This window comes from Notolabrus celidotus, chromosome 19, assembly GCF_009762535.1.
Source record: "Notolabrus celidotus isolate fNotCel1 chromosome 19, fNotCel1.pri, whole genome shotgun sequence".
Lineage (NCBI taxonomy): Eukaryota > Metazoa > Chordata > Actinopteri > Labriformes > Labridae > Notolabrus > Notolabrus celidotus.
Genome location: NC_048290.1, coordinates 18765778 through 18788026, shown reverse-complemented (window position 1 = coordinate 18788026; position 22249 = coordinate 18765778). Strand labels below are relative to the sequence as shown.

At 48.2% G+C, this 22249-nt stretch overlaps 1 protein-coding gene across 7 annotated transcripts in view; it reads left to right on the top strand.

Moving 5' to 3' along the window:
* pam (peptidylglycine alpha-amidating monooxygenase) overlaps positions 1–22249 on the top strand; it is a 25552-nt gene extending 3303 nt beyond the window's left edge. For 2 of the 7 annotated variants that reach the window (XM_034710412.1, XM_034710414.1), the window contains exons 2-27: positions 6521–6649; positions 7276–7411; positions 7738–7855; positions 8028–8085; positions 8697–8784; positions 8952–9043; positions 9171–9254; positions 9470–9518; positions 9694–9761; positions 10061–10141; positions 10362–10438; positions 10534–10637; positions 11307–11500; positions 11685–11744; positions 12250–12525; positions 13397–13526; positions 13858–13974; positions 14229–14301; positions 14403–14613; positions 14769–14972; positions 15685–15800; positions 16927–17023; positions 17145–17195; positions 17980–18267; positions 18606–18665; positions 19045–21962. In XM_034710412.1, the coding sequence (XP_034566303.1) occupies positions 6521–6649; positions 7276–7411; positions 7738–7855; positions 8028–8085; positions 8697–8784; positions 8952–9043; positions 9171–9254; positions 9470–9518; positions 9694–9761; positions 10061–10141; positions 10362–10438; positions 10534–10637; positions 11307–11500; positions 11685–11744; positions 12250–12525; positions 13397–13526; positions 13858–13974; positions 14229–14301; positions 14403–14613; positions 14769–14972; positions 15685–15800; positions 16927–17023; positions 17145–17195; positions 17980–18267; positions 18606–18665; positions 19045–19223 (3140 nt within the window). In that variant the 3' untranslated portion in view covers positions 19224–21962. Of the gene's footprint in view, positions 1–3797; positions 3895–3958; positions 4208–6520; positions 6650–7275; positions 7412–7737; positions 7856–8027; positions 8086–8696; positions 8785–8951; positions 9044–9170; positions 9255–9469; positions 9519–9693; positions 9762–10060; positions 10142–10361; positions 10439–10533; positions 10638–11306; positions 11501–11684; positions 11745–12249; positions 12526–13396; positions 13527–13857; positions 13975–14228; positions 14302–14402; positions 14614–14768; positions 14973–15684; positions 15801–16926; positions 17024–17144; positions 17196–17979; positions 18268–18605; positions 18666–19044 lie in introns of those variants that run through there. The other 5 variants (XM_034710411.1, XM_034710410.1, XM_034710416.1 and 2 more) reach the window with 5 other exon arrangements.

Genomic DNA, 22249 nt, shown 5'->3' with positions numbered 1-22249 from the left:
ATCTGTTAGTGTGTGTGTGTGTGTGTGTGTGTAGTGTATGAGCTAATGTTGATCTGTTAGTGTGTGTGTGCAGCACTATTAGTAAATGTATCTGAACGCTGTGTGCTGGCTCAGACATCATAAATAAGAACAACCGGACTGAGACACTTTATCTGTCAGTATGCTTCTAAACCGAGGAGGATTCATTTGTTCAATTAAAGACAGGCTTTCATCGATCTGCTGCTGTTTCAATATTCAGTTTATAAGTCTGTATTCAACCTGTAGGTAGCAAAACATGTCGAGCTTATATTAAAATAAAACACAGACAATAAATGTACACTATCATAATAAACTACATAATACACCATCATAATAAACATCATAATACACTATAATAATAAACATCATAATACACTATAATAATAAACATCATAATGAACATCATAATAATCATCACAATGAACATAATTATAAACATCATAATGAACATAATTATGAACATCATAATGAACATCATAATAATCATCATTATAAACCAAGCGGCAACCTCCGGTTTAAAAATATGAGTCCAATGTGGAACTGTTAAAAACTGCAGTTCATCAAGGATCCGCTTGAGGCTGGCTCCGGAAATACTGGAAACCACATACACACCAATTCAAAAAAGCCGATCTTTACAGCAGAAATAAACATGTTTACAGCCTGGTACAAAAGACGAGTGTAGTCTGGATAGCTCATTTCTCGACACCATAGACTGTATAAAATATGGACGCAGTATCCATGACGTCACCCATCTGTTTCTGCAGTGCTGTTTTGAGGCAAATCGGTGGTGGCAGCCATATTCCTGCTGTCGAGCCAGTGTGACGTAAAGAGGCGGAGTTGGAGCCTCCTAGCCAACAGTGTTGCAGCTGTGCCTCTCATTGGAAGACTAGTAATCTCAATATCTTCAAAATTGCCGCGTTAGAAAAAAATTCACCCCCCTCACAGTGAGAGCACATCAAGAAATTAGCTATCCAGACAACACTCATCTTTTGTACCAGGCTGTAAACATGTTTATTTTTGCTGTAAAGATCGTCTTTTTTCCATTCATGTGTATGTGACTTTCCGGTACTTCCGGAGCCAGCCTCAAGCTGATCCTCGATGAACTGCAGCTTTTAACACTTCTGCATTGGGCTCATATTTTTAGACCGGAGGTTGCCGCTTGATCGGCTCTCACTGTGAGGGGGGTGAATTTTTTTCTAATGCGGAAATTTCGAAGATATTGAGATTACGAGTCTTCCAATGAGAGGCACAGCTGACTTGATTGACAGGCAGGAACACTGTAGCTGTAGCTGGAGGTTCAAACACAGTCTCTTTACGTCACACTGGCTCCACAGCAATATGGCTGCCGCTGCCAATTGGCCTCAAAACAGCGCTTCAGAAACAGATGGGCGACGTCACAGATACTACGTCCATATTTTATACAGTCTATGTTATAAACATTACAAAAATCATTCTACACATCATAACAAACATCATAATAAACAACATTATAATAAAAAACATTATAAACATCATAATAAACATTAGAATCCCATCCATCCATTATCTTGACCGCTTATCCCATTAGGGGTCACGGGGGGCTGGAGCCTATCCCAGCTGGCTTTGGGCGGAAGGCAGGGTACACCCTGGACGGGTCGCCAACCCATCACAGGGCAACATTAGAATACACATCATTATAAACATCATAATAAACATCATAATAATCATCATTATTATCATCATAATGTAAATCATGGCTGTGCTGTTTGGAGCTGAGGGAGGACGTGCTGTGGTCCATGAGTGGGATGAGCTTGTTTCCATAGTTTCCTGCCTCGGTCTCAGTGGGCTGTGACGTCAGCACAGCGGCCCTGCCCCTCCTCCACCTCCTCCTACTCTTCGTCTCTGTAGCTCAGCGAGTGTGGACAGAGATGAGTCATCAGGCTGAGCGGCTCAGTGATTGTTCCTGTGCCGTCTGTAACCATCATCATAATGCGATGGACTGATATGGTATCAGAGTTATGTCCATACTGTCTGTGGTGATACCTGTGGACGCGTCTCAGAGCCCTGTACACCTGTGAGTACCATGGATGTGTGACACCGTGAGATACTCTCAGTGACTGATCCTCAGTGAGATCCTCTGAATGTGAGATCCTCTGAATGTGAGATCCTCTGAATGTGAGATCCTCTCTTTGATATCCTCTGCAAGATCCTCTCCGGTTTTCTCTGTGCTGTGATGGACTCTCTCGTTGTAACACTGTTTGTCTTGAAGAGGAGAACAGACCGTGTGTGTGGTTGTGTAAACACAGTGTGTGTACCTAATGTAACTGCAGGTGTGTCTGAGTCGTGGAGCTCAAGCTGTTGATCTCTGTCGTCTGATAGTTTTGAACTCTTTTTCTAAACGTGGTGTTACAGAGTTTAAAGTGATAGCAGCATGGTGATGAGTGTGAGGACTCTGATCCTGAGCTGATCATGAGCTGATGGATCAGAAACAAGATCATTGATCATATTTATAACCCTTAATGAGTCTGTCTGGTTAATGAGTCTGTTTGTGCAGCATGCGGTGAACCTGAGACTCCGCCTCCTCACCGCGCTCTCAGACGTCCATGATAATCATTATGATAAACTGTCCGTGTTGTTGTTGTTGTTGTTGTTGTTGTTGTTGACGCCCTCCTTTAGTTCTGTATGGTGAGGCTGGTTCATAAAAGTGAACACATCACTGTTCGATGTTTAAACTTTATCATCATTTATTCTAAGTTTCCGTGGTTAAATTCAGAGACGGGAAATATTTCGATTTCATTTCTTGAAAAGAGCAAACAGCTGATCTGTGGTTATATTTATCAGATCAAATGTTTATATCATAAATAATATCCCAGATTTAAAGAACAAACTGTTCTTCACCCACAGAGCTCTGAGACCGGACTCCAGAAACCGGATCACGTGTTGAAACCAGCTTCAACTAAATGTTTGAACTGTCCCTTTAATCATCAGCACTGTGTGTTAACACCAACTCTCTGTATCTAACTCTGAACCCATTAGCTTCTGCTCCTCCTCAGTGAGGATGCATAGAGTAAATATATTCACGTGAACACAGAAGCTTTCTCTCCTGGTTCTCTCTACAGGTGTGTGTGTGTGTGTGTGTGTGTGTGTGTGTGTGTGTGTGTGTGTGTGTGTGTGTGTGTGTGTGTGTGTGTGTGTGTGTGTGTGTGTGTGTGTGTGTGTGTGTGTGTGTGTGTGTGTGTCTGTGTGTGTGTGTGTGTGTGTGTGTGTGTGTGTCTGTGTGTGTGCAGAGGACAGCAGCGTTGAGAGAACAAAGATGAGTGTTTGATCCTAGGCAGAGTTCAGACGGTGTTTGAATATCTCTGATCTTTAGCTCGTCTGCAGTTTGTCTCTGAGCTGTTAGCTGACGACAGGCAGCTCAGTCTCACTCCACTCAGGATTGAAGATTCTGGATTCAGGATTTAAGATTTAAGATTCAAGATTCAAAGCTGCTGTTGGTAGGAATGGTGTAAAAAACTGTCCTTTTTTCTGCTGGGTTTGGAGATAAGATTATGGCGAAATCTCTGTTTTCCAACGCCTTTGTATGAAGCAATGTTATTATTCCCCTTGTTCCCGTTATCATGGACCAATCAGAGCTACTCCCCAACCCTCTGTCCTGATTGGTCGAATGGAGGCCCCACTACGTCGTTATGATTGGCTGGGAAGCCAATAATTCCTCATAGAACGCACACAACAATCTTTAGTGGGCCGGGTTACGACAGCAGAGAGGGGAGGGGTAGTGTTGACATTCGAAATCTCTCTCCGAACTGATGTTTATATCACGACTACCAACAGCAGTTTTTAAGATTCAGGATTCAGGATTCAGGAAAGCTTTATTGCCAAGTACTCAACAACAAGACAGTAAGAGCCGTAAATATAGAAACCTAAATCTGTAAAGAAAGTATAAAACATTAAAGACATGAATACATTTGCCTCAGAACATTTTAACAGATGAACAGGAAAACAGATTCAATTAAAGTATTGCACAGGAGATCAAAGTATTGCACAGGAGATCAAAGTATTGCACAGGAGATCAAAGTATTGCACAGGAGATCAAAGTATTGCACAGGAGATCTAAGTATTGCACAGGAGATTAAAGTATTGCAGAGATCTCAGACCTCTGACAGAGCTTCAGGCTGCAGCGATGAGGACACACCTTCACATAATTCCTCAGGTGAGTCCTCATCCTGCTCCTCCTCCCTCACATACCTGGTGTTGCTTAATGACCTGGTTTACCTGTAGATCACAGGTGAGGGACAGGAGCCCTCAGGTGTCTCAATCATAGAGACCTCTCACCTTTAGGAACCTGGAGCAGAGTATGTGGAGCAGCTGCAGGCGTGAGTCTGAGTGAACCGTGACAGAGGGGCGAGCTGAGGCGACTCTGAACGAGAGACTCGGTTTAGTAACCAGCTGACTGATCCAGAGATTAGACCCGCAAGACCTGGACCTGGATTCTGGTGGTACAACACCTCGGTCGGTTTTGTGATTGTATATATTGTTTGATGTGACTTTGTTTATGCTTTGGCAATATTGTTTCAACTTTCAAAGCTATTTGAAGAGAGAGAGAGAGATAGAGAGAGAGAGAGACCGGGTCAGGGTTTCCCTCAGTCGGAGCTGGCTCTGGTTTTTAACAGGTCTTGGTGGAGTTAAAAGAGAGCTGATGTATGTTGTTTCCTGAGCTATAGACAGGTAGAGCCTGTCCACCTGCTCTGATGACGGATCGTTTGATTACAGTTCAGACGTCTTGAAGGCGTTTCTTTTTCCTCCTCTGTTACAGAAAATCAGAGAAACGTCATTGTAGGATCGTAGACTCTGATATTCGTGTTGTGAATAATAACCCCTGAAGGAACCAGAGACAGAGACGATCATCACAGAGTCTTACCTGTGGAGTCTTACCTGTGGAGTCTTACCTGTGGAGTCTTACCTGTGGAGTCTTAACTGTGGACTCAGGTGTGTCTGAGGTCTGAATGTCAGACAATGAAGCAGCCTCAACATGTGATGATGTTTAATGTGTCAGCTAATGTTGAGCGGAATGATCCTTTAATTTCCCCTGAGTTACAGACGTCACAGAGGCTCTGAGGTCACACAGGTGTGTGACCTCAGAGCCTCTGTGACAGGTAAACATGATGCGTCAACACCTCTCAGCGTCAGCAGCCGTGCAGTGGAAAGAGTGGAGAGCATCAAATTCCCTGGAATGCAGATCACTGATGACCTCTCCTGGTCAGCAAACACCACGGGACTGGTGAAACGGGCCCAACAGAGACTGTACTTTCTGAGGAAACTCAAACAGGCCTCACTCCCCCGCAGCATCCTCACCAACTTCTACAGGCTGACAGTGGAGAGCGTGCTGACTTTTGGAATGTCTACATGGTTCCAGCTGCAGAGAAGCTGACAGGAAGGCCCTGCAGAGGGTGGTAAGGACAGCGGAAAAAATAACTGGAGTGTCACTTCCCTCGGTCCAGGACATATTCCTGAGCCGCTGCAGGAAGAGGGCTCTGAACATTGTGAAGGACACCACTCACCCTCTCAACTGTTTCTTACAGCTGCTGCTCTCGCAGAGACGACAGCGGAGCCATAAATGTAGGACCAGCAGGCTGAGAAACAGCTTCCTACCTCAGGCTATCAGACTGTTGAATTCTTAAATGACCATTTATACACTGCTGTGTACTTATTATACTGCCTACTGCACTTTAACTTTTTGATGAATGAGTGTGTATGAATGCTGTTTTCAACAGATATTTAATATATATTTTTATACTAGATTTTTATTGCCATATTTTTTATTACTATATTTTACAAACTGATCTCCTGGAAAAACTCTTGTTTTGTTTTTACAGTGGTATGAACAAAATGACAATAAAGCTTGATTTGATTTGATTTGATTGATGTTGTGATGTCAGAGCATCTCACATGTTTCTCATGAGGTGGCGAGTTGGGCCGAGACATGACGAGGAACACGTGCTGGACTCATAAACACCTGGGTCCTTTAAACCTGACAGAGACTGTGAGGTCATCATCATCGTCATCATCATCATCATCATCATCATCATCATCATCATCATCATCAGGAGGAAGATGAGCAGTGTTAGAATAAAGCGTGTTCATTGTGTGATAGCCGCTCAGCTCTCTCCCATGAGCCTTTGCTCCTTCACGTGCATGTGAGCGCTCCACTGATCAGTGCGAGTGGTCCGTGAGCCAATCAGAGCTGGCCGACCTGTTCATGCATAACACAGGAAACAGAGCTGTCGCCATGGTAACAGAAGTCTGAGGTGCTCCATGATCCTCGCCAGAAACACACACGGGTTATTTTTAGAGCAGCGTGTCAGTGGCGCGTGGATGGCGTTTGTCTATGCGGGTTCTGTGGATGTTTGGAGCTCTCCGTCCTCAGAGCTGTGAATCAACATGATCAGGTATCAGAGAGAGCGCTCCGTCAGCGTGAACCTCTGACAGCCCGTTGTCATAGTAACATGTCTCCGTTTTGTTCCAGGTGTTGGTTTCAAGCTGATCTTCCTCCTCAGAGGACCAAGTGAGACCTTCAGACCGACATGCAGGAGGAGTAACATCCACCAGAACCTCCACCTTCCTCCTGCTCCTCATCCACCCAGACAGGGAACAGGTGGGACTCCTCGATTACCCCCTATCTATCTATCTATCCATCTATCTATCTATCTATCTATCTATCTATCTATCTATCTATCTATCTATCTATCTATCCATCTATCTATCTATCTATCTATCTATCTATCTATCTATCTATCTATCTATCTATCTATCTATCTATCTATCTATCTATCTATCTATCTATCTATCTATCTATCTATCTATCTATCTATCTATCTATCTATCTATCTATCTATCTATCTATCTATCTATCTATCTATCTATCTATCTATCTATCTATCTATCTATTCTCTCTCCTCTCTCCTCTCCTCTCCTCCCTCCCTCCGTCTCTCCGTCTCTCTTCTCCTCTCTCTTCCTCCTCCTCTCCTCTCTCCTCTCTCCTCTCTCCTCTCCTCCTATCCTCCTCTCCTCTCCTCTCCTCTCCTCTCTCCTCTCTCCTCTCCTCCTATCCTCCTCTCCTCTCCTCTCCTCCTCTCCTCTTCTCCCTCCCTCCGCCTCTCCTTCTCTCTCCTCCTCCCTCCCTTCTCCTCTTCTTCTCCCTCCTCCCTCCTCTCCTCCTCCTCTCCTCTTCCTCTGCTGTCCTCCTCTCCTCTCCTCTGACTGTGTTTGTGTTGTTTTCAGTCCAGAGAGCAGCAGCAGGATCAGGATCTGGTCTCTCCTCAGGCATGATGATGGGAATGTGTGTGGTGTTGTCTCTGCTCTTCGTGGCTCTCAGTCACGGCCTGAAGACTCACGATCTTCATCTCAGACTCCGGAGGTGAGAGAGAATCACAGCTTTTAATCTCACATCATCTCACATGTTGTTAAGCGTCTCAGCCATCGCTCCAGATCAGGATACCTGTCTTTAAATTTGATGAACGAGGGTCAGACTGTTAAAGTAACCTGATTTCAAACCCAGCTCAGAGTACCTGTAGAGACCTCACCTATGTTAAAGGTTCAGACCTGATTGAACTGGTTAGACGTGTTATTATAACCTGATGTCATGTTCAAAGTATTAAACTGCATCGCATTCATAGATCACATATTCAGTGTTACCTCTGAGAGTAGAGACACACCTCAGACCGTCCTATGTTCCTCCCTCAGGTCTCAGGAAGGCGTCTCCTCAGACCCCGCCTCCTGCGTGTCTCGAACCAATCAGGACTTAACAAACTCTCACAACTTCTCAGTGGACATCAGGATGCCAGGAGTCGTCCCCGCTGCGGTGAGTCTGAGATCCTGAGAGGTTTCTGTACTTGCAGCGAGGATCTCAAGTCTGACCCGAGGTCCTGTTCAGGGTCGGACTGAGAGGAGGTCTTCATTATCAGGGTTATTGGTTTATACGTAGGTTATTGATAATTTCAGTTTACAGTGAACACCTTTACTCTGTGTTTCAGTCGGACACGTACCTGTGCATGTCGTTTCCTGTGCCAACAACTCGAGACTCCTACATCGGTGAGTTCACATCTAAACATGATCTCACAGGTAGATAGACTCAGGTAGATACACTCAGGAAGATACACTAGGGTAGATACACTCAGGTAGATATGCTCAGGTAGATTCACTCAGGTAGATACACACAGGTAGATAGACTCATGTAGATTCACACAGGTAGATAGACTCAGGTAGATTCACTCAGGTAGATACACTCAGGTAGATAGACTCGGGTAGATACACACAGGTAGATACACACAGGTAGATACACTCAGGTAGATACACTCAGGTAGATACACAAAGGTAGATACACTCAGGTAGATAGACTCGGGTAGATACACACAGGTAGATACACTCAGGTAGATAGACTCAGGTAGATACACTCAGGTAGATACACACAGGTAGATACACACAGGTAGATATACTCAGGTAGATAGACTCGGGTAGATAGACTCAGGTAGATACACTCAGGTAGATACACACAGGTAGATACACTCAGGTAGATACACTCAGGTAGATACACACAGGTAGATAGACTCGGGTAGATAGACTCAGGTAGATTCACTCAGGCAGATACACACAGGTGCGATCTGAGGACTCTCCCTCTTCATGAATCTGTTCCTCTTCCTCAGTCGACTTCATCCCTCACGCCAGCATGGAGACAGTTCACCACATGCTGCTGTTTGGCTGCCAGACTCCCGTCTCCACTAGCACCTACTGGTAATACACTCCGACTCCCTCTGACTCCCCCTTTGTTTCGAATTTCCTGCCTGTGTATGTTTATTCTCTCTGTAGTGGAAACAGCTGTGTGTGTTTAGTGCTATTGATTCTTCTCTCCCTCTCTCTCTCTCCCTCTCTCTCTCTCCCTACCTCTCTTTCTCTCTCAGGGACTGTGGGAGCTCTCAGGGAACCTGTAAGGATGAAGCCTCCATCATGTACGCCTGGGCTCGTAACGCCCCGCCCACTAAACTACCTAAAGGTGTGTCCCTGAAACGGTTAACTCATTCAGACTAACACTGACTCACCTGTCTCAGGTAGAGTCCTGTGAGTCTACAGGTGTGTGTCGGTCTCCCCCTGAACTCTGACCCGTCCCTGTTTCTCTTCAGATGTTGGTTTCAAGGTTGGGAAGAACTCGGGGATGTCTCACTTTGTGCTGCAGATTCACTACGGAGACAACGGAGCGTTCAGAGGTGAGGAAGATGAAGAGGAGGTGGAAGGGGGGGAGGAGGAGGAGGAGGAGGAGGAGGAGGAGGAGGAGGAGGAGGAGGAGGAGGAGGAGGAGGAGGAGGAGGAGGAGGAGGAGGAGGAGGGATGGAGGGAGGGATGGAGGGAGGGATGGAGGGAGGAGGAGGAGTAAGAGGAGGCAAGGGAGGGAGCTGATGTGTTTCTGGTCTTTGTTCTGCAGACCATCACAAAGACTGCTCCGGACTCTCTCTAAGAATGACGACCAAACCGTGAGTACTGACCACGCTGCTGAAAACATCAACACACAGATCATCCGAACAGCTTCCTCTAACTGTGTGTGTGTGTGTGTGTGTGTGTGTGTGTGTGTGTGTGTGTGTGTGTGTGTGTGTGTGTGTGTGTGTGTGTGTGTGTGTGTGTGTGTGTGTGGATGTGTCCTCCTCACAGGCAGCCGTTCATCGCTGGTATCTATCTGCTCATGTCTGTGGACACGGTCATCCTGCCGGGGAAGAGAGGTGTGTTTCAGTGTTCATGTTTCATGTTTCTGACGGACGGGTTCATCATGATGTGTCTGCTCTGTGGAAAGACAGAGACTTTTAGAGGCTGCTTCATCTGCAGACGAACAAAGCTGCTGCAGATTGTTCCTGTCTGACATTTCTCTCTCTCTCTCTCTCTTCCTCTCTTCCTCTCTGCCTCTCTCTGTGTCTCTGCCTCTCCCTTTGTCTCTGTGTCTCTGTCTCTCTGTCTCTCTGCCTCTCTGCCTCTCTGCCTCTCTGCCTCTCTGCCTCTCTGCCTCTCTGCCTCTCTCCATCAGTCACAAACGCAGACGTGGCCTGTGATTACAGCTCGTACCCCATCTACCCATTCGCATTCAGGACTCACACACATCGCCTCGGTGAGTCCACACACACTTCATCATCCAGATTTAGAGCAGCTGTTATCAGACATCACCCATGCTAACCTGTGTGTGTGTGTGTGTGTGTGTGTGTGTGTGTGTGTGTGTGTGTGTGTGTGTGTGCGTGTGCGTGCGTGTGCGTGTGTGTGTGTGTGTGTGTGGGATGTGTATGTGTGCGTGCGTGTGTGTGTGTGTGTGTGTGTGTGTGTGTGTGTAACAGGTAAAGTGGTGAGTGGATACAGGATCAGAGACGGGGAATGGACTCTGATTGGCAGACAGTCTCCTCAGCTGCCACAGGTACGTTAAAGCAAGCTAAGCTAGCAGTTTCCCCTCGTTCCCACTCTTTATGCTAAGCTAACAGTCACAGTGCTAACATCAGTCTGTGTCTGCAGGCGTTCTACCCTGTGGACAGTGACTTGAGTGTGAAGTACGGAGACACTGTCGCAGCCAGGTGTGTTTTCACCGGAGAGGGAAGAACCTCCAAGACCTACATCGGGTGAGCTCTGACATAGACCCCTTTAAGATTTCCGGGCCTTTATTCGAGTCACCATAAAACCTGGCCTCTATCTGGGTCAGGTGTGAACAGGAGCAGAGATGCTCTCTGTTCTTAGTCTTTAAAGCCAGCAGCAGAAGTGAAGTCCCCCTCCTCCCTCCGCTCTGCAGGTCTTCTTTCTCTCTCTCACAGAAGAAGAAGAAGCTCTTCCTCTTATTCTCTTATAATGGTTGCAGGAGCGTCTACTCTCTCTCAGCCTGACAGCAGTCACTCTGAATGTGCAAAGCCGTTAACAGGAAGTCTTATTGATCTGATAAACAACAGACCTGTGAGCCACATCAGGGTCTGTGAGTGATGTGGTCTGTATCCTGCTTGGGGTTTTAGCCGACTCTGTCTGTCTGCAGGGAAACCGGCTATGATGAGCTAAACTGTGAAACACTCCTGGAAGCGATCTGACAACATGCTCGCTGTGATCAGTCCGAATGCACGTCAGCTGAGTGTCCTGACCCTGAGCCGGGCGTGTCCTCTGATCAGATAGAAGCAGGAAGTCTGAGCTGCTCAGTGTTGACACTGCTAACACATGGAGCTTCAGTCCGCGTATGAGGACGCATTCTCTCTCAGGTCTTCAGTCTGCCTGCAGGGTCTGATGTCTGTACCTGTCTCTGCCTGCAGGGGGACATCTGAAGATGAGATGTGTAACTTCTACATCATGTACTACATGGAGAGCAGGCATGCCGCCCCCTTCATGAACTGCATGGAACCTGGCTCTGCAGACCTGTTTGAGGAGATCCCGGTCGAGGCCAATGTCCCCATCACCGTCAGTCCGTCTCACATGAACTCCATGATGCACATGGGACATTCAACAGGTACACGCCCCTCTGAGAGAGAGTGTGTGTGTGTGTGTGTGTGTGTGTGTGTGTGTGTGTGTGTGTGTGTGTGTGTGTGTGTGTGTGTGTGTGTGTGTGTGTGTGTGTGTGTGTATCTGGATGAGTAGAGCTGACCCTCCTCTTGACACACCTGTGAGCTCTGACCGGTCTCTCTCCTCCTCAGACCGACAGGATGACCAGGCGGGGCTGGAGAAAAACCCAGCAGAGCAGGATCAGGATCAGGGTGAGTTCACGATGTGCAGCTCTGTGTTTCTTTCAGCTGGTTTAGCAGAGAGGAGCTGTCTCTGTCTCTGCTGCACAATGTGACTCAGCTCCAAAGATCGTCTGATGGTCAGTCTGAGACCTGACTCCTTGATCCATCAACCTCTAGACGTCTCCTCTCATGTATTCAGTCAGACGTCCAGCTCATTGAGAACCTGTGCAGTGTGTGTGTGTGTGTGTGTGTGTGTGTGTGTGTGTGTGTGTGTGTGTGTGTGTGTGTTAATCTCTCTCTCTCTCTTTACTTCCTGCTGGTTAACACCTCTCCATCCTCAGAGTTAACTCTTACCTGTCCACTCAGAGTCCTCAGAGAGGGGCGTTGAACTTTCTGTCACGCCTCAGAGGATGAAGCAGCGGTCTATCCTCTGAGACCCTGACTCTACACTGGTCTCAGAGGAAGAAGCAGCAAGGTATCCTCTGAGACCCTGACCCTGTCCTTTGTTTCCACCTGTCCTTCTGTGTGTGTGCAGGTGACATCTTCTCTCTGATGTCTCAGCTGTTAGGACAGAGCGAGGACGTAGTCCACGTTCATAAGTTCACTCCTCGGGAGATGCACCGAGCGCAGGCTCAGCTGCTGGCTCAGATCGATAGTTTAATGCAGGACAAAGACCCGGACTCTCCCAGCACCAGACTGGCCTTCCAGACCAGGGAGGACCCGGTTCTGGTGAGGGACCGAGTCCACAGGTTCCATCAGCTCAAGTCTGCTGACAACCCCTCCCGAAGCCAGCTTGTCTCTGAAGGTCCAGGTGGGTCATGCTGTCTCTGCGTGAGCTTGGATCATCCCCCCGTAATCCCCACAGTCCAGTCTCTGTGTGGACTCACCTGAAGAGGCAGTCCTCCTCACCTCCTCACCTCCTCACCTCCTCACCTCCTCACCTCCTCACCTCCTCACCTCCTCACCTCCTCACCTCCTCATCTCCAAACCTTCTCACCTCCTCACCTCCTCACCTCCTCACCTCCTCACCTCCTCATCTCATCACCTCCTCATCTCCTCATCTCCTCACCTCCTCAACTCCTTATCCCCTCACCTCCTCACCTCCTTATCTACTCATCTCCTCATCTCCTCACCTCCTCATCTCCTCATCCCAGACTCAAACAGCTGACGGCAGTGTGTGTGTGTGTGTGTGTGTGTGATATTTGTCCTCTGACAGACCTGACAGGTGTGAGAGGACAGGTGTGAGAGGAAAGGTGGGAGAGGACAGGTGTGAGAGGACAGGTGTGAGAGGACAAGTGTGAGAGGACAAGTGTGAGAGGACAGGTGGGAGAGGACAGGTGTGAGAGGACAGGTGTGGGAGGAAGGGTGTGAGAGGAGAGGTATGAGAGGACGGGTGTTAGAGGAAGGTGTGAGAGGAAGGGGGTGAGAGGTGTGAGAGGACGGGTGTGACCTGAGTGGTGCTCCTCTCAGGTGAGGTGAGCAGGTGTGTGATGCAGAGTTTCAGCACCATGGACAGAGTCAGTCTGTTATCACACCTGCAGATCAGCTGACTGATGAATCCAGACTGCTTAAAGAGAGAAACAGGAAGTGTTTGTTTTTATCTGATCCACATAGTAACCACAACCTCTGTGTGTGTGTACCTGTGTGTGTTTGCATGTGTATCTCTGTGTGTATTTGTGCAGACACTCATCTGGAGCAGGTGTCCTTGTGGCCTCAGAGCTCCCTCCAGCTGGGTCAGGTATCAGGACTGGCTCTGGACTCGGACTCTAACCTGGTCATCTTCCACCGAGGAGATCACGCCTGGGGGGCAGAGTGAGTCTCTGACCCGTCACACATCATGATCTGTTTAAAGAGAGTCCATTAGTCACACCTGTGTACCTGAGTGACCCTCACCTGAGCTGTCGGTCACACTGCAGACAGCTCAGGTGAGGTGTGAGCCTCCACAGACGGGGTCTGCTCAGTCTAGGAGCAGGTGATCTCTGCAGAATGATGGTGTGCTCTGATATACCTGACCATCTGACCCCTGACCCCCTGACCCTCACAGAGGTTACATAGATCCACATCAGACCTGGCTCCTGTGGGTCTCAGTTCTAGATCTAACCTCCTGTGATGGATCCTCTAACTCGTCCTTCTTGTGTCTCAGATCCTTCAACGGTCAGGCTCGGTACCAGCAGCAATCTCTGGGTCCCATCCAGCAGTCCACCATCCTGGTAGTGGATCCGGCTAAAGGGAGTATCCTGAAGGCATCCGGCAGAAACATGTGAGTCGGTCTGAGCGACCTGAGGGCGAGATTTAGACGTTACTGAGGGTAGACGTTACCTGAGATCACCTAGATATAAATCTCTCTTTAAGAACAGAGCTGAATATGTGTTCATGACCTGTGTGTGTGTGTGTGTGTGTGTGTGTGTGTGTGTGTGTGTGTGTGTGTGTGTGTGTGTGTGTGTGTGTGTGTGTGTGTGTGTGTGTGTGTGTGTGTGTGTGTGTGTGTGTGTGTGTGTGTGTGTGTGTGTGCAGGTTTTATCTGCCTCATGGAATAACTACAGACAAAGACAACAACTACTGGGTGACGGACGTGGCTCTGCACCAGGTGAGATCACTCAGCACACGATGACACCTGTGAGACTCTCTCTCTCTCTCAGGTGAGTCGCCGTCTGTCAGGAGCGGCTCAGACTCTCTTCTCGTCCTCAGGTGTTGAAGGTGAGCGGTGACGGCAGGGACCGGATCCTGCTGACACTTGGCGAGGCGTTCACTCCGGGAAGTGACAGCGAACACTTCTGTCAGCCCACCGACGTGGCTGAGGACCCGCTGAATGGGAACATCTATGTGAGCGACGGATACTGCAATGCACGCATCCTCAAGTTCTCTGCTGACGGGACGTACCTGTCCAAGTGGGGAGCAGGTAAGAGAGTGACCTCACACACACACACACACACACACACACACACACACACACACACACACACACACACACACACACACACACACAAGCGCACACAGACACACACACAAACAGACACACCATCGATCATCACACCTGTGTTCCCCTGTGTGCAGGTTCGTCTGACAGGAGGCGGCGTGCTCCGTTCCGCGTCCCTCACAGCCTGGCGTTCCTCCCTGACAGGCAGGAAGTGTGTGTAGCCGACAGAGAGAACGGACGGATCCAGTGCTTCATCGCAGAGACAGGAGAGTTTGTGAAGGAGATCAAGAAAGACGAGTTTGGAGGAAGGGTGTTCGCCATCACGTACAGCCCCGCAGGAGGTCAGACCACTCTCTGTAGCTCTATCAGATCTCTCCATCTCTCTAACCCTCCATCACTCCATCTCTCCATCCCTCCATCCCTCCATCCCTTCATCACTCCATCCCTTCATCACTCTAACCCTCCTCCCCTCTGTCTCTGACTGTATTGAATCTGTTATCATGAGTTGTTAGTTGTCCCTGAGCTGCCAGTAGTCCTGGTCTCTGTCCATCGGAGCTTTAGAGAGCCGCTCTCACAGACAGAGTGCAGAGAGCTTGTGTTCATTGTGTGTTAATGGCATGTTCATGGCTTGTTCATCGCATGTCCATCGCGTATTCATCGCATGTTCATCGTGTGTTCATTGCGTGTCCATAGTGTGTTCATGGTGTGTTCATTGCGTGTTCATGGCGTGTTCATTGGGTGTACAACGTGAGTTTATTGTGTGTTAATCGCGTGTTCATTGCATGTTCATGGCATGTTGATGGCGTTTTCATGGTGTGTTAATCCTGTCTCAGAGAGAAACAAACCTTAACCAGATATTTTCTTTGTGTGTGTGATTGCATGTGTGTGCGTGTTTGCGTGTTTCTCTGTGTGTGTGTGTGTGTGTGTGTGTGTGTGTGTGTGTGTGTGTGTGTGTGTGTGTGTGTGTGTGTGTGTGTGTGTGTGTGTATGTGTGTGTGTGTGTGTGTGTGTGTTTCTGTGTGTGTGTGTGTGTGTGTGTGTGTGTGTGTGTAGGCGGTCTAATCTTCGCAGTAAACGGTGAATCTTTCTCCAGCTTGACTCCAGTCAGAGGATTTGTTATTAATTATTCCACCAAGGAGATCCTGGACACCTTCAGCCCCGAGAAGAAGGTACGCACACCCACACGCACGCACACACACACACACACACACACACACACACACGCACGCACACACACACACACACACACACACACATGACTCTCAGTGCTGTAACTCAACATGAAGTCTCTCACTGGCTCACCAGTATGTGGAGGTCAGTATGTGAGGACTAACACTCCTCCTCCGCTCTGTCCTCATTCTATCCTCTGTAATCCGTCTGATCCGGACATGTCCTCTCCTCCTGAGTCTACCTGAGTTCACCTGCTGATCAGGAGGCTGAGGGTGTGAGTAATCCAGAGGTCAGACACCATCTGTGACCGACAGACAGCAGCCAAACACCACGGCTGTTTCCTAAACGGCCTGCTACATACTACTTACTAATGTAGTAGGCAGTAGGTATTGCCTACTACATACTGCGTTTGAATTTAGTATGTAGTATGACTGTTCTGCCCTATCTGTCATGCAGCATGCTGAGCCAGACTTCGCTGGATTTCCGGTTTCAGAAAGCGGAAGTAAACAACGGCGAAGCCGATAAATAAAAAGCTTATTTAGCATCCATTTATGATTTAAAAAGTTAGGAAGTGGTTTATATGTAATTTGATAACTTTCACAGCACCCAAAAACGGATTTCCTCACGTCAATAAATGAGGAAAAAGAAAAAGCAGAACGAGCGCTGTGCATTATGGGAAACAGTACGCGAGGCAGACTGGTCCGATGCATACTGAGATATTTTCCCAAATCAGTAGACATCCGGGGAGTTTTGGCATACTGCAGATTTTGCTCTTGTTCACATACTACTTACTACATACTGAATTTTGGACATATCAGTACGTACTGCTAGTATAGTAGGCGATTTCGGAAACAGCCCACCACTTCAGAGAGGGTCAGAGGTCAGAGAGGGTCAGAGGTTAGAGAGGGTCAGAGGTCTGGATTACCTGTGTGTGTCCGCTCTGTATGTCCTGGAGCCCATAACACTCTGAGGTTTCTCATGTTTACTCTCCTCAGCTGAGACTGTGATGACTCACACATCAACACGTCAGTTTAAATCAGCGTCAGAGAAGAACCCCAACACACAACAGACCTTTAGATATCTTAAACCCTTTAAACCCGGCGATATGTCCTCTCTATGTTTCAGGAGTTTAAGATGCCTCACGACATCGTTCAGACCAGAGACGGCAGTGTGTTCGTGGGAGATGCAGGAAGTAGAAGAGTCTTCAAGTTCACCGCTGAAAGTAAGAACCAAGAACCTGAACTCTGAGACGTTCTCCTGGGCTTAGTCACTGCTGACTGGAACTCTGACTCCCTCGTTCCATGAACAGGTTTAAACTCCTCCTCTCCCTCTCTGTGTTTCAGAGTCTCACCGCTCCGTGAAGAAGGCAGGGATCGAGGTTCAGGAGATCACAGGTGAGTCAGTAACAGGCTGAACCTGTCTGAGGTACTCAAACACAGATACACCTCAGACCACCTGCAGACTTTCAGACCTTAGGGATGGTTTATACTACTGTGTCGCCCCTACGCAGCAGGGGCTGATGCAGACATGAGCACTACATACTTGTGCATCAGCAGGTCTGAGGAGGATTCAGAGGGTCTCAAGAGGATTCAGAGGGTCTGAGCGGGATTCAGAGGGTCTGAGGAGGGTTCAGAGGGTCTGAGGAGGATTCAGAGGGTCTCAAGAGGATCCAGAAGGTCTGAGGAGGATTCAGAGGGTCTCAAGAGGATTCAGAGGGTCTGAGGAGGGTTCAGAGGGTCTGAGGAGGGTTCAGAAGGTCTGAGGAGGATTCAGAGGGTCTCAAGAGGATTCAGAGGGTTTGAGGAGGATTCAGAGGGTTTGAGGAGGGTTCAGAGGGTCTCAGGAGGATTCAGAGGGTCTCAAGAGGATTCAGAGGGTCTGAGGAGGGTTCACTCTGTGTTCGTCTGACCACAAACCTGTCACAGAGTCCAGATCACAGTCTGCAGCAGCTGCTCAGTCTGACTGTGGGGACCCCTGGTGGTGGAACCAGGACCTGACAACTTCCTGTTCTGATGTTTGAGTCTCAGATTATTTTAAACTGCATAGAGAGGGTACTAACTGAACCTGTGTGTGTGTGTGTGTGTGTGTGTGTGTGTGTGTGTGTGTGTGTGTGTGTGTGTGTGTGTGTGTGTGTGTGTGTGTGTGTGTGTGTGTGTGTGTGTGTGTGTGTGTGTGTAGCCGTGGAGACGATCATTCAGACAAAAGTGAGGCCAGAGAGCAACGTTTCCAAGACGACAGCCGTCCATGAGAAGGAGAACGCGTCTCCTCCTCCTCTTCCTCCTCGTCCTCCGCAGAAGTTGATGAAGACCGAAGAAGAGGACGAAGAGGATGAGAAGAAGAAGAAGAAGAGCGAGGCTAAGCCAATCAGAGAGCAGGGAGTCCTCCCGGCCGTCATCACCACCCTGCTGCTCGTCCCTCTGCTGCTCGTCATCTCCATCGGACTCTTCATCTGCTGGAGGAAGAACAGTGAGTACACACACACGCACACACGCACACACTGAGCTAACAGCGTGTGATGTCACACAGGTGGAGGGGAGGTTTCAGTCTGCTGAACTCTGATTGGAGCACATAGTGAAAGGGGGCGGGGCTTATGATGGCTCAGTATTGATTCGTTCTCATTCATCTTCAGTATTAACACTCCCCCCAAAACACACACACACACACACACACACACACACACACACACACACACACACACACACACACACATACAGTGAGCAGAGGGACAGATGAAATGTTGATGTAAAGGTGTGATGTCACGTGTGTCAGTTCTCAGGTAAAGGTGTTGAATCTTGTGTTTGCAGACCGGTGTGAGGTGAAGTCTGACCCCAGCACGGTGGGAGGGATCCTGGGGAAAATACGAGGTGAGCCCTTCAAGAGGTCAATAATTTTTCAAAAAAACTTGTTCTCAGGTGAGACGCAGGTAACAGGTGAGCTGAACTCTGACTCTACCTGAAGAGGAAACGTCTCAGTGAAACCTGCAGATGATCAATAAACCTGACCAGAGAGCATCAGCATGAATATAAACATAACTACAGAAACAAACACACTGCAGGTGTGACTGCTCACCTCTCTCTCTCTGTCTCTCTCTCTATATGTGTGTGTGTGTGTGTGTGTGTGTGTGTGTGTGTGTGTGTGTCTGTCTGTCTGTCTGTCTGTCTGTCTGTCTGTCTGTCTGTCTGTCTGTCTCTGTCTCTGTCTCTCTCTGTCTCTCTGTGTGTGTGTGTGTGTGTGTGTTCTCAGGTAAAGCGGTGGGTGGTCTGAACCTGGGGAACTTCTTCGCGTCTCGTCAGGGTTACAGCCGTCAGGGTTTCGACCAGCTGAGCACGGAGGGCAGCGATCAGGAGAGGATGGAGGAGGACAGCAGTGACTCGGAGAACGAGGAGTACTCCGCTCTTCCTCCGCCCAAGCCCTCCTCTTAGGCTCCGCCCCCTCGCTAACAGGCCTCGTGTCGTCCATCATCAAAATTATCTGTCGTGTAGCGGCCATCTTTATTTAAAGATCGATGTACATACCAATCATTTGTATGATTTTACCTGTGTCTAACATTTCACTTTAACCCCAACATTCCCTCTGAGACCAGGACCCAGACCACGACCAAGACCCAGACTCTGTCAGACCCAAACCCAGACTTACTGTCAGACCCGGCCTTAGAGATGTTCCAGCTTCAGGATTATAGGGACCATCTTCTCGTGAGGGTCAGAATCTGGACTTAGATTTAAATGTTGCTGAATGTTCCTCAGACTGAGACCGATCCAGTCAGCTGATCTATTTGCACTAACAGACTTAAGAGACCTTCAGGGCTCTGACTCATCAACAACCCTGTGACCGGCCTGTTTATCATGATTATAGGTTAGAGGGGGGACACCTGAATGCCCCTCACTATAGGGGGAGCTCACAGAGAGCAGCGACCTGATTGGCTGAGATCTCTCACTCTGTGGTTCAGGTCTCAACTGGTCTGCGTTCATGAGCAGCAGGTGTGTCTGTGTCTCCCTGCTCCGCCTTTTAAACCAGCTGACAGTCGTAGACGCGTTAGATTCAGCACGCTGGCTCTACGACCCGATCCTTTACCAGTTTTTAAACGTAAAGCGCTGTCCTCTCGCTCGTGGTCTCAGACTCACAGAGTTTAAATCTCCTCCATCAGGACGCTCAAGTGCTGGCTGTTTATGAACTCTCCACCTGCTGCCTCCGTGTCTGAACACCTGACAGAGGAGACATGATGACGTCCAATGAGGAGTCAGAGGCAGACGCGCCCTTGCTGTTCAAACAGGGTGTAGTATTCAGTCTTCGTCTCTGAAGTATTGTTACACCTCACCTTAAAGTTTATACAGGAGGTGCTGATTGGTTAAAAGGTCGGACAGCTTGTTTCCCTCAGCAGACATTAGAACTGCCAACAGCCCCCTGTTGGTCAGAGAGATCACTGCGTCCTCAGAGCCCTGAAGTACCTGATAGCTGCTGCAGTCACCTGAGCAGCTCTGTATTACCTTTCACAGTTTAACCTTCATCCTGAGTTACTGCACCCTCCTATTCGTCACAGTCACTCTTCTTCACCTCCTTTATTTCACTCATTCGTGCCTTTTCTATTATTTTGCCTTTTTAGCGCCTGAATGCACCACAGAGAGAAACTGCTGCTGCTAGTAGAGCTTGTATATTACTGATGACCTTCCAGTGAACAGAGAATGGATATTATATCATATATATGTATATTTATGTGTGTGTGTGAGAGAGAAAGAGAGAGAGAGAGCGAGAGAGAGAGAGAGAGAGAGAGAGAGAGAGATGCCAATCAAACATGTCCAGCAGCCAAGTCTGAGCCCTGTACCTGTCCCACACCTGGCCCCCCGACATCGGCTGAGAGGACACAGAGACAGAGGAGCTCAGTGTAGCTTCAATGAACCACGCCGCCAAATCACCCCGTCACCACGCCGCCATGTCACCCCGTCACCACGCCGCCAAATCACCAAGCCACCACATCACCACGCTGCCATGTCACTTTATTCTGTCGCTCAACATCCACATTGCACACGAAACCAACACTCACACCAGGACTAGGAGCGCCACTTTAATCACCTTTACATTCGTACATCATGAGTCAGGTGTGTCGGGTGTGTCCGGCAGTAACCAGGTGTTTATATGAACCTGACCGTCTGATCCACCTGCTCCCTCAAACATCAGGTGTTTAAAGACTCAAACATTGTGCGCGCTGAGCCGTCTGACTCACGCAAACAGGACGGACACATTAATGATGTTCACTTTGAACAGCCCAGATTAAATCATCAGTCATTGCTCAGCATGATGTGATGTACGTCTTTGTCCACAGGGGGCGCTATTATGGACACCCAGTGAAAGTTACTCACAGGAGCTTTAAACGGTAGTTTGACAGTAAAGATGTAGCTCCAGCTGTTCTACAGTCTGAACTCTTCATGTTGGATTATTTGAGGGATTAAAGGAGTTATATGAACTCAGAGACGGATCGCCTTCAGACTCACACACATCTCTTTACTCAAACCTGAAACACACCTGTGCATCGTGTCAACAGACTGTGTATGAGAGCTGGACGGGGCTGCCAATTTCAAAAAGTGAAGCCAATGCAGAAGTGCCTTAAAGCTGCATTCTCTCTAACGTCCAGCAGGGGGCGACTCCTCTGATTGTATATCAGTCTATAGTAAATGTTCCTTCTCCTCCTCAGCTTATTTGTTCCCTCAGTAAAGACTAATGACCCTATGGTCTCAATCTCTAGTTTCTTCTTCAACACAGCATGGTGTTCATTTTGTGAATGATGATCAGAGTCACAGAGAGCAGGAAGAGCGGGAGGAGTCAGAGAGGGGGAGGAGTCAGACAGGGGACACCTGCAACTGACAGGTGGTTACCTGGGAGAGAGGAGTAGACATGTTTCTGTTCTCTGGTCTGATCACGGGTCACTTCTGCCTCTAGAAAAAAAGCCAAACTGAAGCTCAAAGATGATGTCACATTGACCACGCCCATAATGACCACGCCCACTTCTCATATACAGTCTATAAATGATCTTTAACAGCATTTTGATCCATTGTTCATTTTTAAACTCTGCTCCACATAAAATAATTAATCCCTCTTCAATCTCCACAAAGAGTGTGTTAAACTCTCAGGACCACACACACACACACACACACACACACACACACACACACACACACACAAAAAAGAATGCTGCATCCAGTTGATATTTGAACCCCTGACAAAACCTCATCACCTTCTTCCTTCTCTACATCGTCTCTGCTCTCAGCTTCTTTGCGTCCCGCGCTCAGTCTGCCGCGGCGTGTGAGTGGATGAATGATGTCCTTTATGGCATGCCGTAGAAATGTGCAGTCACACGTTGGCTCTCTGATATTTATTGTGACACACTGGTTTTGCTGCAAGAGTACTATTTTCAGTAACTATGTAATTTGTGTAATAAAGTGTTTGCAAAGCATCA